Genomic DNA, 19,593 nt, shown 5'->3' on the forward strand with positions numbered 1-19,593 from the left:
GGTGTTTCCCTAAGTGTAACCCTACCTTACAATACCTTGGGGGATTGCCCCCAATGACAAGGAATTTCAACATTGAAACATCTGTTATAACAATGTTAGCCCAAATTGGTGTTTCCCTAAGTGTAACCCTACCTTACAATACCTTGGGGGATTGCCCCCAATGACAAGGAATTTCAACATTGGAACATCTGTTACAACAATGTTAGCCCACGACTGGTTGTTTGCAACTGCAGCGATTTTTAAAAAACAAGTATTAAGGTTTCATTAAGTGCCTTACACCTACATTTGTTTCTAAGACATCCCTCTCGCAGGTCATCTTTACTAGAAGTTGTACTACAAAAAAATCTCACGAAACTTTATTTCCTAGCAATTGAGGAGAAAATCACTGTTGCCGTTACAGGCTACCCCAACCTGTACGACCCTTCCCTGCTGTCCTACAGGGACAACGATCAAAGAAATGCTGCCTGGAGGGGAGTGGCAGCGTTTTTTGGAGTCCCTGGTGGGTTTGCACTGTGTAGCCTAGATTAAAATTAAAATGTTGATTCAACAGATTAGTTGCAATGTTAGCAGAAAGCTCGGCCATGGAGGTATATGGCTAACCACCTCCAGCCTGCCTCGCAGGGCTACTGTACCCCTGCCACAATCCCCTCAGCTGCGCCCACACCTGGCCCGCTGACTATGCCCATCCCCACACCTGGCCCACTGGCTGTGCCCGTGCACATACCTGCACCTGCTCCACTGACTACGCCCACCACCCCACTTGAATCTACCCTGCTGGCTGTGCGCACCCGTTAGTTGCACCCACCCTCCCACCTACGGAGGCTGGAGACCTGGAGGAGGCAGGCCCTTCGACCGCTCATTTTCGTCCTCCAATGAGGAAGAGGAAAGGAAAGGGCACAATGAGTGCCTTTGAGCACGAGCTCCTGGAGACTCTGCAGGAGGTGGGCACTGTACAGGAGCAAACACCACCACCTGCTCCTGCTCTGTCCCCAGCAAATAAGGACGAGGGGTTTTAAGCCTCACGCCAGCTATTAGCCGGATGACCTTGGCCAAGAGGGCCGAGGTGAAATTTAAAATGTATCGTTTAGTGTATGAGGCAGAAGTAGAGGGAAGTGATTTTCTTGTAGTGTATTTAAATGTTCATTTGTGTTTAGTTTATATCTTATGTTATTTATGTTCATGTTTGTTTTCTATGTACATAGTTTGACAATCTGTTAATATATTTTTGTTCAATAAATAATGGAGTTTCAACGGTTTGCATGACTTTTTTATCATTTTTATCATTGTTTTTATTCTGTAGGGTTTACTCTTGCTGTGCACTGCACAGTTACTAATTAGATAGCTTTACGGTAACTGAAGTATAATATAATGTTGTTTAGAAGAATCACCGGAAAAAGACAAACTTCAGAGGTAAACAACACAAAAGGAAGTGGGAAGTTATGGATTCCCAATTTCCCAAAGAGTTGAAGCTTTCAAATGGTGTATAACATTACTATGCTGCATAGCACTATGGTTCAAAATTGATTTTGAATGTTGGGGGAGGGGGTGGGGGTTCAACTACCATCGGAAAACCCTGCCCTCTGCCTTCTCCTCAGGGTCATGACCCGCAGATAGTCTCAGCAGTGGTGGGGCTGACAGCCATCACTCTTCTGTACATTCGCCACTATGAAGACAATGCCAAAAGCACACTCAACTAAGCCTAGCACGACTGAGGCGGTAGTTGTACACCCTCTGCTCTCCAGGGACATGGGGGCCAGGGAAATGCCCCCGACTGAGGCGGTAGTTGTACACCCTCTGCTCTCCAGGGACATGGGGGCCGGGGAAATGCCTCATCACCCATTAACACGTATGGCATTGGACCACGATGCTCAGACCCAGGGATGACTGCATCTTCAGGGAGGTCCAGGGTGCCATCTCGGAGGAGCTCTAGGTGTCTACACATACTGTAAAACGAATCACCAACAACTTGGCTCACGAATCCGACGTCTATAAAAGAAGACTGTTTTATGAACACTTATCCCTTCCAGCTCCTCACGAAGGAAAGTCCACGAGCTCCCGTGTGAGGTCTCACGTGACTTTTCTGTGCTTCAGATGGGGTTGCGGTCTCAAATTGATTCTATGTGTATACTAACTATTCCAAAGTTTACAGACTGATTGGTGTTTCGTTTTATGTGTAGACACCTAGAGCAACCTACTGATGAGGTTTGGTGCTGTTTTGAGCAATGTTAGTGGTTTAAAAATGCGATTTTGAAAGAGTGTGGCTGTAAGCCCCATGCTAACCCACTGTTTGCGATTTTGGGCTGTAGCTCCTGCCCGTGCTAGCTCTGTACTGCGTGATGAGCGAAAATGACTTCCTCCACGGCTTAGTTGATGTATTTTCATTCAGAAAATAGCATTTTTTTCAATTTTCGCCAAACTTACACTTTAAACACTCCAAATAAGTTGTATTCGTCCATAGACTGTACATAAACTACAGTAAAGTGACATAGTTGGCAGCAAGATGTAACTGCTAACTAGCATAACAGCTAACTAACTAGCGAGCCGCTCGTTTAATGTTGGTGACGTAGGGGAGCGCCGGGTCGATTGAGACATGGGGCAATTGATACACAGCGATTTCCTCGAAAACCATGCAAGCTTGAGCCGTCAGATTTTGACACTACGTCAAGCACATAACACCAATCCTGGCAAAGCTTGTGAAATTACGTCACGCCATTCAAAAGTTATTAGCGGGAACCGGTTTTCGTCTACGGTAAGTAAAATCTTACATGCGGTAGTTTTTTGGCGATCAAAAGTTATATTTTGGTGCCATGCAATAATAATATGATCAAACAACAGATGAATTTGTCCTTAAACAGGCCCTAATGTATGCAATGTTATAGTATTGAAGTTTAGAGGCAAAACAGGTTTAAGTGTCAGTAGTCGCTGGAGGTTCGATTGGTACAGCTGTTAAAATGTCCCTAACGCTAACCCGGAAGTGGCCACATTACACAATCAATATCAGTATAAATCACCGAATTAATAACTGTTTTGCAATGAACAACAACTGATTTGAGTTAACAACAACTTATTTGAATGAACAACATATATTTTGAATGAACAAAACGTGAAATTTTCGGGATGACGAATACACTAGTATGTTGTCCGATATGCGTCATAAAAACGTGAGTAAGGTCATTAGTTTCTGTTTAAAACATGCTGTATTAATTGCCCCTCCTATGTGTCTCAAACGACACGCATAGGTGGGCATTGTCAACTTACGTTCAAAGTTTGAAAACAGCGCGATCATCCAACATATATGTTAAAATACACATGTAACTAAGACACAATACATGTGAGTTGTTGATCACATGATAAAAATGTTTGTGTACATAACGTAATCTAAAGATCGTTTTAGCGATTATCGCCATATCTCACTGAAGAAGGGTAAAGCCCGAAACGTCTGTGAGGCGATTAAAAAAGTAAAAGGAAACTGCCGTGTGCTTGCTTTATTTATTTTCAATGAATGTTCTAGGTTCCATTTAAATGCACCTATTAAAGAGACCCTATGCAACTTTTTCATAGTCATAAAATCGCTTAGAAATCGTTGTTTTGCTTGACTGACAAGTTTTATCGAAAACAGTAATATTTCCTCCCGCCCCCAGTGTCCCTATCCGCTATTGCAACCTTGCAAATTGTTCAGGAGACGATCGTTCCCTGTTTACATCTGGAAGGCTGAAACGCATAAAGAACAAGAAGAACCACGCTTGCAATTTATATATTTATATATAGCCTATGTATAAATATACACACTAAAGCTGTCGGGGAAGCTCTGCAGAGAAATATGCAAGTATAAAACGAGTGAAAATGAAAAACGAAACCGAAACTTAAGATGAGATCACCAATCCTGCATAGTTTCTCTTTAACTACCATGTCCTGACTGATTTTCAGATATTCCAGTGGACCTTTTGGCCAAAACAGGTCAAACATACACAAACAAACAACGAGAGTTTGCCCTCACCCTCTACCTCCATGGCCCTAAAGCATATCACTATCTGAGAAAGATTTTACATCTATCCCTCCCACATCCACATACACTGCAAAGGTACTGTAATTCACTTCCATTCTTCCGCTATGAGGTTAATACATGAGGACGGCTAATATTGCGTCAATTAATTTATTTCTTTTAACTTAACATAAAACAGTCCTGCTGCTTATACACAATGTAGCCAATACACAGAAAATGACTGTATCTTTCCCTTTTTTTCTTTTTTAAAGATGGCTCCAATCTGTTAATTCCAACCCTGGTCTTAACATGCCAATGCTGGAAATGCTGAAAAGCAGGAAAGAGCAGGACCCAGCGAAATACGTCTCTGTGTGCGTTATGTTGGATGCCATGTCCATTAAGAAACAACAGCAGTACCATCATTACTCTGCCATCGCTAAGAGTGGCTTTGTGGATATGGGCAATGGGCCTTGTGAAGGTGAACTTGCCACTGAGGCTCTTTTTATGATGGTAGTTGGCCTGAGAAGTCACTGGAAGGCCCCAATTGCCTACTACCTCACTGGTGGACTTACCCCCGATGCACAAAAGCCATTGGTAGAGCACGCAATGAGAGAGCTGCATCACTGTGGCATAAAGGTGACTTGTCTCACCATGGATGGTCATGCCTCTAACCTGAAAATGTGCGACTTGCTAGGATGTCAACTCAAATCTGACCCTTATCAACCAATCAAAAGTTACTTCAGTCACCCAGTGACAGGGGAAAGGGTGTATTTGTTACTTGATGCGCCACATGCTCAGAATTGCCAGGAACATACTGAAAGTATACAGTCCGCTAAACAGCAGCAATGGGCAGATCAACTGGACCTACATCAATCACCTAAATACCCTTCAGTCATCATCTGGTTCACATCTGGCTAACAAAATAACAAAAACATCAATTTTTGAGAGTCAAAAAATAAAGATGGCCCTGGCAGCACAAACGCTGAGCTCCTCTGTTGCAGTGGCTCTGCGCACAGTGAGGGACCTTGGCTACCCACAGTTCCGGAACTGTGAAGCAACAGCAGAATTTATAGAGGTAATGTCCTGTTTAATACAGTGGTTCCCGAACTATTGCTACATCGGGGCCCTTTTGTAGGTGGCAATATTGAACATATTAATAAATATATAAATATATAATACATATATATACAATATTAATAATAATTTTTGTAAAAAATATTTGAACTGGACGGAGAGGGTGTAGTACCTACTAAAATGCAGACAATCAGATTGTCAATGACTGACGGGAAACCCCTGCACAGGACAAATAGGTGTTTGAAAGTCATGACATTGCTTTTAATTAAATGTATAATGTTCATTTTACATGATGTGATGTCCTGTTCACTCGTTATGCAAGTTCAAGGACTGCTATTAATCTTTAGGCCTAAAAACATAATATTGCATTGCAAAACTAATTTGATTTACTTTGGTTTCTAGTTACACTTTCAATTCCAATTATTTGTCTTTGCAAGATGCTTGTCTGTCCTGGGATTCATCATCAATATAGACACCATGATGCTGATGATTCCAGAACGGCTTCAAAGCCAGCTGTATATCTGCACATATAGATTCAGCCAGGATCACCTGGAACTTCTTTTTAATTCCATCAGGGCAGCAGGTAAACAATGTTTACTAATCTATTTTCTTTTAGGATGTTTATCCAAAAAACAAGGCCTATGTCTCAGTGTTCTTTACAATGATTTGACCAGCATTCACCTCTCTGTACCCCCATGTATACCTCTCTTTTCCTTGTTAAGGTGGCTGGAATAACAATCCGTCAGCAGCGCACTTGAGAGGCATTTTCCGCCACTTGATGGTCCAATGTGGGGAGTCTCCTGGTACCTCTGGCAACGTGACAGTGCAGGATGACACAGTGTCTCTTGCTGCAGTAGATATGTGGCAGCAGAGGACACTGAGGACATACCATCGCCTTTTGTCAACCTCACAGCCCTTGTATCTGACCATTCCTACTTTCCCACTCGTTTTGGCAGTCTCATTGACAATGCGCTAGTCTACATCTCTGGCTTTGTTGTCTGACAAGTGCTAAAGAAATGCAACTGTCATGTGTGCCACACAAGCTTAGTCACTGATGCTGTACCCTCATCATTCCACTCTAGCTACCACCTCCTTAAAGGGATATTCCGCCATTTTTGGAAATACGCTCATTTTCCACCTCCCCTCGAGCAAAACAATCGATATTTACCTTGTTCCGTTCATCCAGCCATTCTGTGAGTCTGGCGATACAACTTTTAGCTTCAGCCTAGCATAGATCATTGAATCGGATTAGACCATTAGCTTCTCGCCTGCTAGCTTAAAGGGATATTCCGCCATTTTTGGAAATACGCTAATTTTCCACCTCCCCTCGAGCAAAACAATCGATATTTACCTTGTTCCCGTTCATCCAGCCATTCTGTGAGTCTGGCGATACAACTTTTAGCTTCAGCCTAGCATAGATCACTGAATCGGATTAGACCATTAGCTTCTCGCCTGCTAGCTTCATGTTTAAAAGTGACTAAGATTTCTGATAATTTTCCCATTTAAAACGTGTCTCCTCTCAAGTTAGAAAGTGCAATAAGACCAACTGAAAATGAAACCTGGCGTTTTTCTAGGCTGATTTGACATGGAACTACATTCTCATCTGGCGTAATAATCAAGGCAACTTGCAAACGTACCATAGGCGCAGTGATATCGTACGCAGCATCTGAAAATAGTCCCCATAGATATCAAGCAGTAGTAGTGCCAGTAGCTGCAAGTTGCCTTGATTATTACGCCAGATGAGAATGTAGTTCCATGTCAAATCAGCCTAGAAAAACGGCAGGGTTCATTTTCAGTTGGTCTTATTGCACTTTCTAACTTGAGAGGACACACGTTTTAAATGGGAAAATTACCAGAAATATTAGTCACTTTTAAACATGAAGCTAGCAGGCGAGAAGCTAATGGTCTAATCAGATTCAATGATCTATGCTAGGCTGAAGCTAAAAGTTGTATCGCCAGACTCACAGAATGGCTGGATGAACGGGAACAAGGTAAATATCGATTGTTTTGCTCGAGGGAAGGTGGAAAATGAGCGTATTTCCACAAATGGCGGAATATCCCTTTAATGTTTAAAAGTGACTAAGATTTCTGGTAATTTTCCCATTTAAAACGTGTCTCCTCTCAAGTTGCAAACTACTGGCACTACTACTGCTTGTTGTCTATGGGGACTATTTTCAAATGCTGCGTACGATATCACTGCGCCTATGGTACGTTTGCAAGTTGCCTTGATTATTACGCCAGATGAGAGTGTAGTTCCATGTCAAATCAGCCTAGAAAAACGCCAGGTTTCATTTTCAGTTGGTCTTATTGCACTTTGTAACTTGAGAGGAGACACGTTTTAAATGGGAAAATTACCATGCCAAATTCCACCTGTCAGTTACGCATATTGCCGTGCAAAGCCAATGTGTCTGGACAAAAAGCCAACTTGGTTATACAACTCAGAGATAAATGGATACAACTCTGAACCGGTTGGACTCAGCACAGATGTCTGGGTCCCATGGCCAGTGTTTAAAAATGGATTGCCTCATATCTCAGGTCTGATCTGCTATAAAAGTGGGGACAGAGGCAAGAATTTTGAGCTCATATTTTGACCACAGCGCTGACATGATGGTAAGTGGATTTCTCTCTTGCACTCTTCAACAGAAGCAAGTGTTCATTGAGTGTGATTTTACACCAGTGTCTGTCATAGTAGATTTATATGCGTTTGTGTTGTGTATGCATTGTAATGTGAATGTGCACATGTGAGTTTTATCTCCGTCCGTTTATCTCATTCCGTTTTATAATCTCCGTCTCTCACAATCTCTCATGTCTGTCTATTTCTCTGTGTGTGTGCGTGTGCGTGTGTGTGTGTTTACCTATTTTTTTCACAGGTGTTGTTTATCCTACTCGCTCTCATTCCGACTTGTTTTACGTCACCGCTTCCTCTGGACTGTGCTGACGTCCAATCCCAGAACCCCACCAAGCCCAGTGGGGTGTACACTATCTTTCCTGGGGGGCCCATCTCCCCCCTGCAGGTCTACTGTGACATGGAGACCGATGGGGGAGGATGGACAGTGAGTAGTACCACACGTAGACAGTAAAGGAAATGGACTAACAGACTTAATTTAGTGTGGAGGGCACTGACAGTTTCTTCCCATTGTACTGCGCAGACTCACAGACGTTAGCGATCGAACTGAATCTTGTAACTTGCTGTAACTCGTCTGATAGATGAGCCACACATTATTAAGGGAATATTTCGGTATTTTACACTGTTTTCTGTATTGCCTAGCATGAAAACGAGTGTTTGAGACCGAAATCTCAACGATTGAGGCCGTTTGTGGAATTTGGCAGATTTAGAATGGAGCTCTGTATGGCTTTAACATTGCTCGCTTTGTGCATGGTCAAAAGTGAGCAATGTTAAAGCCATACAGAGCTTAAAACACCCCTAAACGTTCCTTTTTAAAAGTGTGCAGCTCATCGAGTGGTTACTGGTCTTCAACGATCTTCTATAGCAAGTTTAGCAGCGAAATACAGCTTCTGGCATCTGTTATCAGGGATTTCCGAAATCACGAAAGTACTTTTTCAACCGTGTGTGCCTAATATAACAACAGAATTTGAATTTCACTGCGAGAATATTTAGATTTTATTGTTTATGTAGAAAATACAGAATCTACAACAATGACACAAAACGCATGTGACATGAAGTTATGGGATTTAAAAAAAAATCCAAAATGAATGGGTGTCCTATGGGGCGTTAGCAAAGAGTTTATATCTCCAGCTCCATAGGTGTTTCAACTTCTGGTAATTCGCCTGCCCCCTTGGTGCCACACTGAGTAAGCTGTGCTCTGACACTGAACAATATGCCGCCACTCGTTGATGATTTGTTTCTCTCTGCCTGCACTCCACACCACATTTGCCTCTTTATTACCTCCGTCAAGGGGTTTGTCTGTCTGTCTGTGTGTTTGTTCGCAAGATAACTCAAAAAGTTATGGATGGATTTTGATGAAACGTTCAGGGAAGGTCTGAAATGACCCAAGGAAGAAAATGATCACATTTTGGGAGTGATTCGTCTCACCGTCTGCATCCAGGAGGCGGTTATGTTTTTGCTTGGCGGAGGTTTGCGCTCTCTGAGTGCTTTTCTAGTCTTGATCATGTTACTACCCTTAAAAGTATCGTCAGCAATTACATAATTTCTAATCCAATACGTTTTTTGGTGAAATGAAAGGGTAGGTAAAAGGAGAGGATAGGTGAGATCTCATAAGTGTTTCCATGTTACTTCTAAAAGCAATGTTCTCTGGTCAATACTCTATAAGGTGTTCCAGAGAAGAATGGATGGTTCTGTGAACTTCTACAGGGGCTGGGATCAGTACAAGGAGGGCTTTGGGAACAAGGATGGGGAGTACTGGCTGGGTATGTCCTACAGCATCCACTACATTACACTACATGATAGGGGAGCTACACCAGGCACGTAATTGAAACGTTTCGTTCGTGAAGTGTATGCTGCAGCATTAATCATTATAATCAATGTAAGTAGCTACAGACGTGACAGTGGCGCGTACATTCGGAGGGGGGAATTAGACCAGTCTTCTAAAATGGATATTACGCATCGAGAACGGAACGCTTCAGTTACCTGGAACGCCTGGTGTAGCTTCCCTGTTAGTCTCTCTCCTTCTCTCTATGTGTCCTTCAACAAAAAAAAAATGACCCACCTCGAAGTTGTCATGATCAGGGAAACTAATTCATTCGAGTTTGTAGGACCAGGCTGTAAGTTGACATATTAACATGGGTGTCTAGCCGCATAGTCAGTTTTGATAACACATAAAATGTATTCACATTTACTCCACCATCAGGAGTGGGTCAGGATTGAGTGTTGTCATTATTCAAATTGAACAAAGTAATCTTCACCTGGTCTATGTTCTGACCTGTCTGCAGGGCTGGAGAACATTGAGCTGCTGACCACGAGGATTGGGAAGTATTATCAGCTGAGGGTGGACATGGAGGACTGGGAGGGGGGGAAGGGCTACGCCCTCTATCAAGGTTTTCGTGTGGACCCTGAGAACTACGGCTATGCACTGGGAGTGGGCAAATATCTTTATGGTACTGCTGGTGAGTATCCCCCCTCCGTTTGATACTGATTCTGAGGAATGTTAACTTTGAAAGATCATAATTTTTCTTAGCCTACTGCCACCCAACTAGCTAAAAGCCACCTCCGTCATATGCTAAATATTACGATGTTTTGAACGTCTGTATTTTATTGGGTGCAATGTGACATTTAAACTTCACAACGAGTTTGGCGAATTAATATTCAAGTGTGATACGGCCTACAAATTGGAACTACTTCATAGGTGTGCAAATAACATACGGTTAATGCACCCCCTTATAAAACGCAGGACAATGGGGAATTCAACCAAGCAGTGGAATAATGCAATGTAATACATCTCCCCCTAGGTGACAGTTTGGCGTTCGTCCACGGCATGAGGTTCACCACTTACGACAGAGACCAGGACTACCATGAGGACAATTGTGCCAAACTCCTTTTGGGGGCATTCTGGTATAAGGCTGGTTCCTGTTCTGATACCAACCCAAATGGCATTTATGCTGAAGATTCAAGCTCTCCGTTCTCGAAAAACATATTTGTTGTATGGGCTGGTTGGAATGGAATTAACTACTCCCTCAAGGGAATTTCCTTTAAGATAAGGCCAACGTAAAACACGTTGAAACACCTTTGATGAAGACTTCAGATGACATAAATAAATATGATATCAATAAAAAGCCTCATTCATTTTGATGTGATTTTTACATGTTTCACAGAACCCCCAAAGTCCCATACGGTAATGTTATTTTGATAGTGCGTGTGAGTGTGTGTGTGTGTGTGTGTGTGTGTATATATATATATATATATATATATACCGTATATACTGTATATACACACAGTACAGTATACACACACACACACACACTGTATAATAGATATATTAAGATCTCGTTCCCATAAAACAATAACTTGTACACACAAGATAAATGTCATGACATTCAGCAGATGTTTATTTTACTTTTTTGAATCCAAAGTGAGTTGCATTACAAGGTCCATTGTCCCCGGAACAACTCGAGTGAAGGCCCTTACTCAAGAGAAGGTGGAAGGTGGGAATTGAACCCACAACATTCCAGTATGTTGTTCCCACGATATAATCACTTATGCACACAAGATATAAAAATACATGGTTTGACTTTTACTTTTTGAAGCTGGTCTTTTCCACCTCTGATTGCATTTTTGTGAATCTCTGTGAGAGTAAGTGTTTTCACCGTAAGGGCTGAAGTAGTGGCATAGTTCTACATACGACTAATGGAAAAGGAAACGTGCCGATTTTCTAGGCTGATTTGACATGGAACTACTCTCATTCTGGCGTAATAATCAAGGATGCAAACGTATCATGGGCGTAGTGATATCACACCCTACTACTGCTTGTTGCCTACGGGGACTATTTTCAGGTACTGTGTGATATCACTGCATCCATGGTATGTTTGCATCGTTCCTTGATCATTACGCCAGAATGAGAGCATAGTTCCACTTTCAGATAAAGTAAGGGGGAACTGAATGGAAGGATAGACCTTTTCTCTGCAGTGCAGTTTGACGTATGAATTCTGGACTATTTTAATGCAATTAAGTGTGTTTCGTGGATATAAGATACATACTGTATCTCTGTGTGTGTGTGTGTTTGTGTGGGTTTATTTGCATGCTTATGTATGGATATATGTGTGCTTTTCTGCATATAGGGTATGTTTGTGTGTGTATGTATGTGTGTAACACATGCGTCTTCATGTGTGTGTAGACTATTGGTGTGTGAACATCCACAAATCTATTGCTCTGTCTTTGCTCTGAGAGAATGTGGACCTTGTTACGGTGGGACCGTGAGTGAGTACCTTTTTGATGATGGGGAGGCAGGCAGACCTCTTGCAAAGACACAGATCCATTCAGACAAACCGTGGGAGACGTTCAGAATATAGAGAGAAGTTCAGGATATACACAGAGCGAGATGTTCAGGATATACTGTACAAGGAGCAGTGGGAGAGAAGCTCAGGATACTCTAGGAGCAGTGGGAGAGATGTTCGGTTCCGTATCATTGGTCCGACATCCCATAAGTCCGACATCTCATTAGTCCGAAAATGAACCATTGACCAGAGATCCCATTAGTCCGACATCCCATTGGTCCGAAAAAAAGAAGCCCATTGGTCCGACATCTCATTAGTCCGACCATACAATACATTAACAAATCCAGACTTTGGTCTATTTCCTAAAAACTCCGTCTACCACTGTTTACAGTTAGAGTGATGTGACGCTATTTGTAGTATGATTTCAATAGCAGGGACATAGGCTAGTGGATGGGTGCGTGACTGTCATGCAGGTGACCCAGGCTCACATCCCGCGATGAACTTCTAGCATGAGATGTGTTTTATATTTTTGCAAACGAACATCGAAGCAAACGTGTTTCAGTCGTATAAACTTTCATACGACAAAACCACAAATTAGCCTATTCCAACATAGCTAAACGTAGGCCCTATTATAGGACAATGAACTCTTACCTTTATGTTCTAGGCTACAAGTTATCCACAGTTAGTCCACAGTTATTTCCATCGTGTGTTCTTCTCGATATGAGCTAGAAATAGAGCCTTGCCATATTCTTCTATCACACAGGTCTGACTAAATTCAAAGTTTCACTCCAGAAACTCGTTTTAATTTGTGCATAGTCCTGGCTTCCCAAAATGTCGCACAACACACTGCCACATTGGTTTAGGTGCCATTTCTTAAATATTACATTGTTTAATTGCATATAATAACTCTGTTCTCATGTAATATCATTATATGTAGCCTACTTATTTCTATGTATTTTTTTATATGCACGCGCACCCGCACACCTTACCCGAATGCGCTATGATGGGGGCGGTCTGAAGAGGGTAGCAAGTGCGTGTGAGATTTTGAATCTGTGGCGCCAGTAGGCCTAGCCTACTCAGTGCTGCGGCAACGAGTGTTTGTAAATGTTTTCCTTCGAGTTTGAAACTAACAACAATACCGAGGAAACGTACTTTCACATTAGGTAAACGCTGTGCGCAGTTTGGACCGTTGCGTTACCAAACAGAGGACGCACGAAGAGAAAAAGCCTTCGGGGACTGCTGGTGCATTCACCAGATTTGGTGAGATCGATTGCTTTTCTGTGTTTTCATATTGCTTGGTCTAGCAGAGAGACAGCAATCGCATTTTCCCTTTTTTCTTTTTTTGTTATCAACTGTTTATTGAGTTTCATAAACAGGGGAAGGGGGGAAGGGGGGGGGGGGGTGGCAAGACGGTTACATGAGAGCTAGATAGTAAACCATACACATGGTAAAAGAGTTTACAGAAAGAAAAAAAACAAAACAAAAAAAAACACTCAACAGCAATATGTATCACACATAAAGGCAACTCATTGCACAAGGGGCATGAGATCTTGGACCCTGCATATTAATGCCTCCCATTTTTGCAGGGTGGACACCTGGGCCTTGTTCAACCGGGCAGTATGATATTCTAAATTTACAATGCTATCAAAATAGTTTATCCAAAAACGTTTAAATGGTATACAAGGGTTGATCCATAACTGTAAAATAACTTTCTTAGATGCCGTGAAACCTGCCATCAACATTTTCTTTTGGATTATGGAATAGTCAAGGTCCGAGTCATCATTCAAAAGACAAATGTGTGGTGTCCTGGGGATAGTGATATCAAGTAACTGTGACAGTTCCTCCACTACAAATGTCCATAGCTTGGCAACTGTGGGACATTCCCAAAACATATGTAGAAATGTGCCGGGTAAGACATTACAAATATTACAAATAGAGTTAGGGGCCCGTTTCATTTTAAATCTCCTGTATGGGGTCGCATATGATCTATGTATACTTTTGTAGTGAATCAGTTGGTGGGCTACATTTTTGGAACATTGGGATAAGTTGAACCAAATTATCTCCCAGTCTAGGGGCTGATTAAATGTAGAGAGCTCCCTATCCCACATTTTTTCAATGGGTAGACATTTAGCAGAATTATTTAATAAGGCGTTGTAAATAAAAGAGACTCTGCCTCTCAAGCAGTTGGAAGGCTTAACCCATTCAAACAAAGGGTGGGGTCTCGGTGGTCGGTCCCACGGGACCCCATGTGCTCTGAGTGCAGAGCGTAACTGAAGAAAGACAAAATATGATGAAGCAGGTAAGTGGAATGAGCTTTGGAGATTCTGATATGAACACAGGCTATTATCATCATATAAATCACTAAACACATTTATGCCTTGAGAGGACCATAATGGATTTTGAAATGGCTTGCCACCTGTCAAAAGTTTAAAGTTGTGCCAGAGGGGTGCCTGTGCACTGGTGAAGAGTTGAATATTCATGCATTTCCCTGCTTGTTTCCAGATATTCAAGGAGTGTGCAATTATACAACCCAGCCTTAAATTCTGGTTGGCCCTACCCAACCCAGCAAAAAGTAGATCCTGTAATCTATGAGGCTTCACCATAGCTTCTTCAATAGATCTCCAAGGTACTTTAGACTCTGGGTCAATCCAAACATGCAAAGCTCTAATTTGAAATGCCCAGTGATAAAACTGGAAGTTTGGAAGGGCAAGGCCTCCAAGTAGTTTAGGACGCTGTAATGTAGTTAGCTTTATTCTTGGGCGTTTACCGCTCCAAAGAAAATGAGAGATCGCCGAATGAATATCCTTGTAATAATTGGGAGGAGGGGCTAAAGGAATCATAAAAAATAAAAAGTTAACTCTGGGTAGTATGTTCATTTTGACTATGTTCGCTCTTCCTTGCAGAGACATTGGTAACCTAATCCATCTTTGGATATCAGACTGGATAGTTTTCATGACCTTGACAAAGTTTTCCTTCACAATTTGCGCAATTGTTGGGTGAATGTGAATGCCTAAATAAATGAAAGAATTCTTGATAGGGATGTATGGGGGTAGATTAACAACCTGTGATGTTTTGTTGAGGAGCATCAAAACAGACTTATCCCAATTTATCTTATAGCCTGAAAGACGTCTAAAATGATCAAACAGCTGTAGGACTTGGGGGACTGAGGATTCAACCCTAGATAAAAACAGGAGGATATCATCAGCAAAAAGTGATATATGATGATCCTTGTCATACAATCTCACAGGTATAATCTGTTTACTCTGCCTAACCATTTGTGCTAAAGGCTCAACACAAAGACAGAAAAGGATAGGGGAAAGGGGACACCCTTGACGGGTACCTCTCTCTAATTTGATAGGGGATGATATTTTTGAACCGGTCATTACACATGCAGTTGGGCAGTTATACAAAGTTTTAAGCATATCAATAAACTTGGGACCAAAACCAAACTTATCTAGGACAGCCCACATATAGTTCCATTCAAGCCTGTCAAAGGCTTTCATAGCATCTAATGAAAAAAGAGCAATAGGGTCAGGGGAGGAGTCAGCTGAGTTTAGAATGTGTAAGAGCCTACGTATATTGTCTGATGCTGTGCGCCCTCTAATAAAGCCTGTCTGATCAAAGCTAATCAACTTGCTTACGTATTCTTCTAGTCTGTGTACAAGCACCTTGGCAAATATTTTAACATCACAGCAAATCAAGGAGATGGGCCTAAAACTAGCACAATCAAGTGGGTCCTTTCCCTTTTTTAATAGCAATGAGATAAGGGCCACATTTTGATCTCTATGGAACTGACCAGTCTCCAGGGCATAGTTAATTGAATTTAAGAGGAGAGGACCAACCTTATCCCAAATAAGAAGGAGAAGTTCAGGAGGTAAACCATCCAGTCCTGGTGATTTACCTTTGTTAAGAGACCTAATGGCAATACTCAGTTCATCCAGAGTAAGCGGTGATTGTAATCGATCTGCTTCCTCAGGAGAAAGTTTTGGTAAATCAAGATCATCAAAGAAAGACCCACTCTGCATGTGATCCTCAGAAACTTCTGAGGAGTAGAGATCTGAGTAGAAATGTTTGAAGACCTCATTAACAGCTATCGGGTCTGTGAGGGTCAAACCATTTGGGCCTCTGATAGCATATATATTCGCTTTTGATTCATTTTCCTTCAGCCTTAGTGCTAGAAGGTGGCTAGGTCTCTCTCCTTCAGCATAGTATCTTTGCCTAGTACGTTGTAGCGTGAATTCTGCCTTTTTGAGACTTAGCATTTTATACTCAGAGCGCAAGGCAGCAAGTGTATTGGCTGTAGTATCAGTTGGATTTTGTCTTTGTTCTAGATCTAGGTTTTTGATGTTAAGCTCCAATTCTTCAAATCTTCTATTCCTAATTTTATTTAAATGGGATGAAAAAGAGATGCAAAAGCCCCTTAGAAAACATTTGGCAGTTTCCCATAGGATCTGTGGGTTATCACATTGGTCCTTATTTACTTCAAGAAATTCATTCAGTTTTTCATGAATCTGAGTTTCAAATCTCTTATCTAATAACAAGGAATCATTAAAGCGCCACCTTGTGGCCTTTTTAGGGATATCCTTTAGATGAATAGAACACAGCACAGGTGCATGATCAGACAGCAGAATAGGCAAGATGTCTGGTTGGGCCAAGTGGACTAGAGATTGGCTTAGAAATATGTAGTCAATTCGAGAAAATGACTTGTGCCTATTGGAAAAAAATGTATAATTTCTGCTACCTTCATTTTGAAATCGCCAAATATCAATGAGATTCAAGTCTGTAACAAAATTCTTAAGAGCTAAGGAAGACTGTGGATCTATGGATGAAGAAGTTCTATCAATATCAGTCATGGCACAGTTAAAGTCTCCTCCAATAAGCAAATTAGAGTCTGGCATACCTATAAATTTATCGCGCATCAAGTGAAGGAAATCCTGATCAAGGTTGTTAGGGGCATAGACTGAGGCTACCACTAATCTGGCTCGGCATATAGTAACGACGGCTAAAGTAAAGCGACCATTCTCATCGCTGAAAGTATGTTGGACAGTCAGTGGAAGATGTCTTGCAGCCAAAATCAATACTCCCTTTGTTTTGTTAGAAGCACAAGAATGGGTTAGAATTTTAAAACGCCTGTTTTGAAATCGATGTACATCGCAGCTCTTTAAATGCGTCTCCTGAATGATAGCTAGTGAAACTTTTTTACGGAAGAGAAATTCCAGACACCTGGTTCTTTTGACAGGGGAATTCAAGCCATTTACATTCCATGTTATTACAGAAAGGTCAGACATATTAACGGGCCGGGAGAGATAAAGGCATAATCCAGTAGAGACGTGCTCATAATCAGAACGAGCGTTGAGCGTAAAAACACATTTTCACTCACTTTACCTATAATGTATATTATACACAAATAGTACCGTTTGCCAAAAGAAAACCAGGGAGGGATGAGGGAAACTATGTACACAGAACAATTGCAAGCCGCGAGGACGCCAAATGCTCCTTCAGGCTTTGCAGAACACAAAATCACGTAGATCCGTGGCATTATCAACAGCAACGCAGATTGGGTCTAGCTCGCCGCAAGACCCCCCAAAACGCTAGCAACATGCTAAAGTTATAACACTCAGTTTTAACAAGCTAGTATCGTAAGAATAATAACGCAACACTCACGTAATGAAAACTGCTAAAGAATAAAGCAAATACTTTAAGATCTGATAAGGTCTGATATTCACCCATAATGTTTGTATTATCGTCGGTGTGTGCATTAGCCTACATGTCCATGAGTGGTGTATCAGGGCGAGAAGTTGCGTTCGCTCGGTGATCTTGGGTCTCAGCTGCAGAGGTTGATGGTTGAGTGTTAGCATTCAGTGGCTCGAAGATGTTCTCCACACTGACCGGGATGGCCGATGTGTTGGGATCCACTGACTGCAAGAATTTCTCGGCGTCAATCGGGGTGTTGAAGATGAGTTGAGATCCTCCGTGCTCCACTTTGAGGGTTGCAGGGTATAAAAGGAAGGACTTGAGACCGGCGGCCTTGAGCGTTTTGATCACTGGTGTGAATTCTCTTCTCTTAGCAGCAGTAGGAGGGCTGTAATCCGGGAAAAAGTAAAGAGTGGCTTGACCATACTTGACTGGGGGAGCTGTGCGTGACCCCTTCAGAATAGCTTGTCTATCGGAATATCTCAGCAGACGGAAAATGATAGTGCGGGGTTTTTGGGTAGCTCCAGACTTGCCAAAGTCGCTGTTGTATATGCGATGGCAGCGGTCAATCTCTATGTTGCGTCCAGCCAGGGACGGAATCCATTTGGGAAGGTTGGTCTGCAGGAAACCCACCGGATCAGATCCTTCAACAGATTCAGGAAGATTTATAAGCCTGAGGTTGTTTCGTCTGCTTCTATCCTGCATTTCAGTCAGGCTGTTCTGTAAGTGGACCAGCTTGGAGGCAGTAGCATTGAGGTCATGTTTGTTGGAGCGAACTGCTCCTTGAAGAGACTCCACTGTAGCTTGGGTTCTCTGCGCCTTGCTAGCGTGGTGGCTCACGTCCAACGCTAAGTTCCGAATGGCATGGTTAGCCGATGAGATCTCGTTTTTCAAAGATGTAAGTTGAGGTAGGAGTGTAGATTCCAGAACTTCCTTTACAGCCTGGGCCACTGAAGCATCAAAACTTCGCTGTTGTTCCTGAAGTGCCCTGCTAACTCCACTTAAAATGGCTGCATCAAGGTCATCTCTAGATATCGACTCTGTTTCTTTGGGTTTTTTCTTCGCTGGAGACAATTCCAGTTCTCTCTTCTGGCCACTTTTTGTTGTCGTTGAAGTCATAGTTAAGTTGGTAAAGATAAACTGAGTTTTAGTTGATTTTAAACGGTTTTGGGGTAAATCTCTGGGCGAGCTGAAGATTTTACACCTGCATCGCAGTCAAGATGTCACGTGACTCTCATTTTCCCTTTTTTCTGACCATTATATTTTTTGATTGCTGCGGGACGTTTTGTCGGCAGCGGCCCTTTTAGTTTTCCTGGATTGGATTATTGACTCTTGTGCGCGGTCCTGGCAAAATACAGGACATCTTTCGTTTAGTTTGGACTTGTAGGTTTATTTTCGGGACTGAATGAAAGGGGGAATTGCAACGCTTGGGATTGTTTGGGACATTTAATTGTGTGTGAATATAAAGCGCCGCTGTGCACGACATGGGTTATTGTTTGGTGTGTGTCTTCCTTTACTGTTAAACCGAAGAAAGCGACATTGTTTCATTGTTATAATCAAGAGACGCACTCAGATGTGTAGTCTACGTTGTAGCCTACTCATTCTCAGAATGATCTGTTTATTGCCATTCATATTTAGTCATTCAAAAAAACCCTTCTGCGTTTAATTAACACAGCCGAAGGTAAACGGTTGATTGTTACAACAGGCTAGCACATTTCCACCTGTTGTTAGACACACAATGCTGCAAAAAAAGATGTCTCCTCTTTTCCGCGAATTTTGCATCTTTCAGTTTCAAGTCATCCATGCATCTCTAGGCTACTGTGTATGGTCGGACTAATGGGACGTCGGACCAATGGTTCTCTTTTTTTCGGAGTAATGAGATGTCGGACTAATGGTATCTCTATTGAATGGTTCATTTTCGGACGAATGGGATG

General features: G+C 42.1%; 1 protein-coding gene across 1 annotated transcript; it reads left to right on the plus strand.

Moving 5' to 3' along the window:
* Positions 1-899: 899 nt before the first annotated feature.
* On the plus strand, positions 900-10,756 carry LOC134097387 (microfibril-associated glycoprotein 4-like). The gene is made up of 5 exons (XM_062550269.1): positions 900-941; positions 7,927-8,109; positions 9,349-9,445; positions 9,968-10,141; positions 10,484-10,756. The coding sequence occupies exons 1-5, from the start codon at positions 900-902 to the stop codon at positions 10,741-10,743; spliced, it is 756 nt and encodes a 251-aa protein (XP_062406253.1). The 3' UTR covers positions 10,744-10,756.
* The last annotated feature ends 8,837 nt before the right edge of the window (positions 10,757-19,593 follow it).

The sequence above is a fragment of the Sardina pilchardus genome, chromosome 12 (assembly GCF_963854185.1).
Source record: "Sardina pilchardus chromosome 12, fSarPil1.1, whole genome shotgun sequence".
NCBI classification, from domain to species: Eukaryota; Metazoa; Chordata; class Actinopteri; order Clupeiformes; family Clupeidae; genus Sardina; species Sardina pilchardus.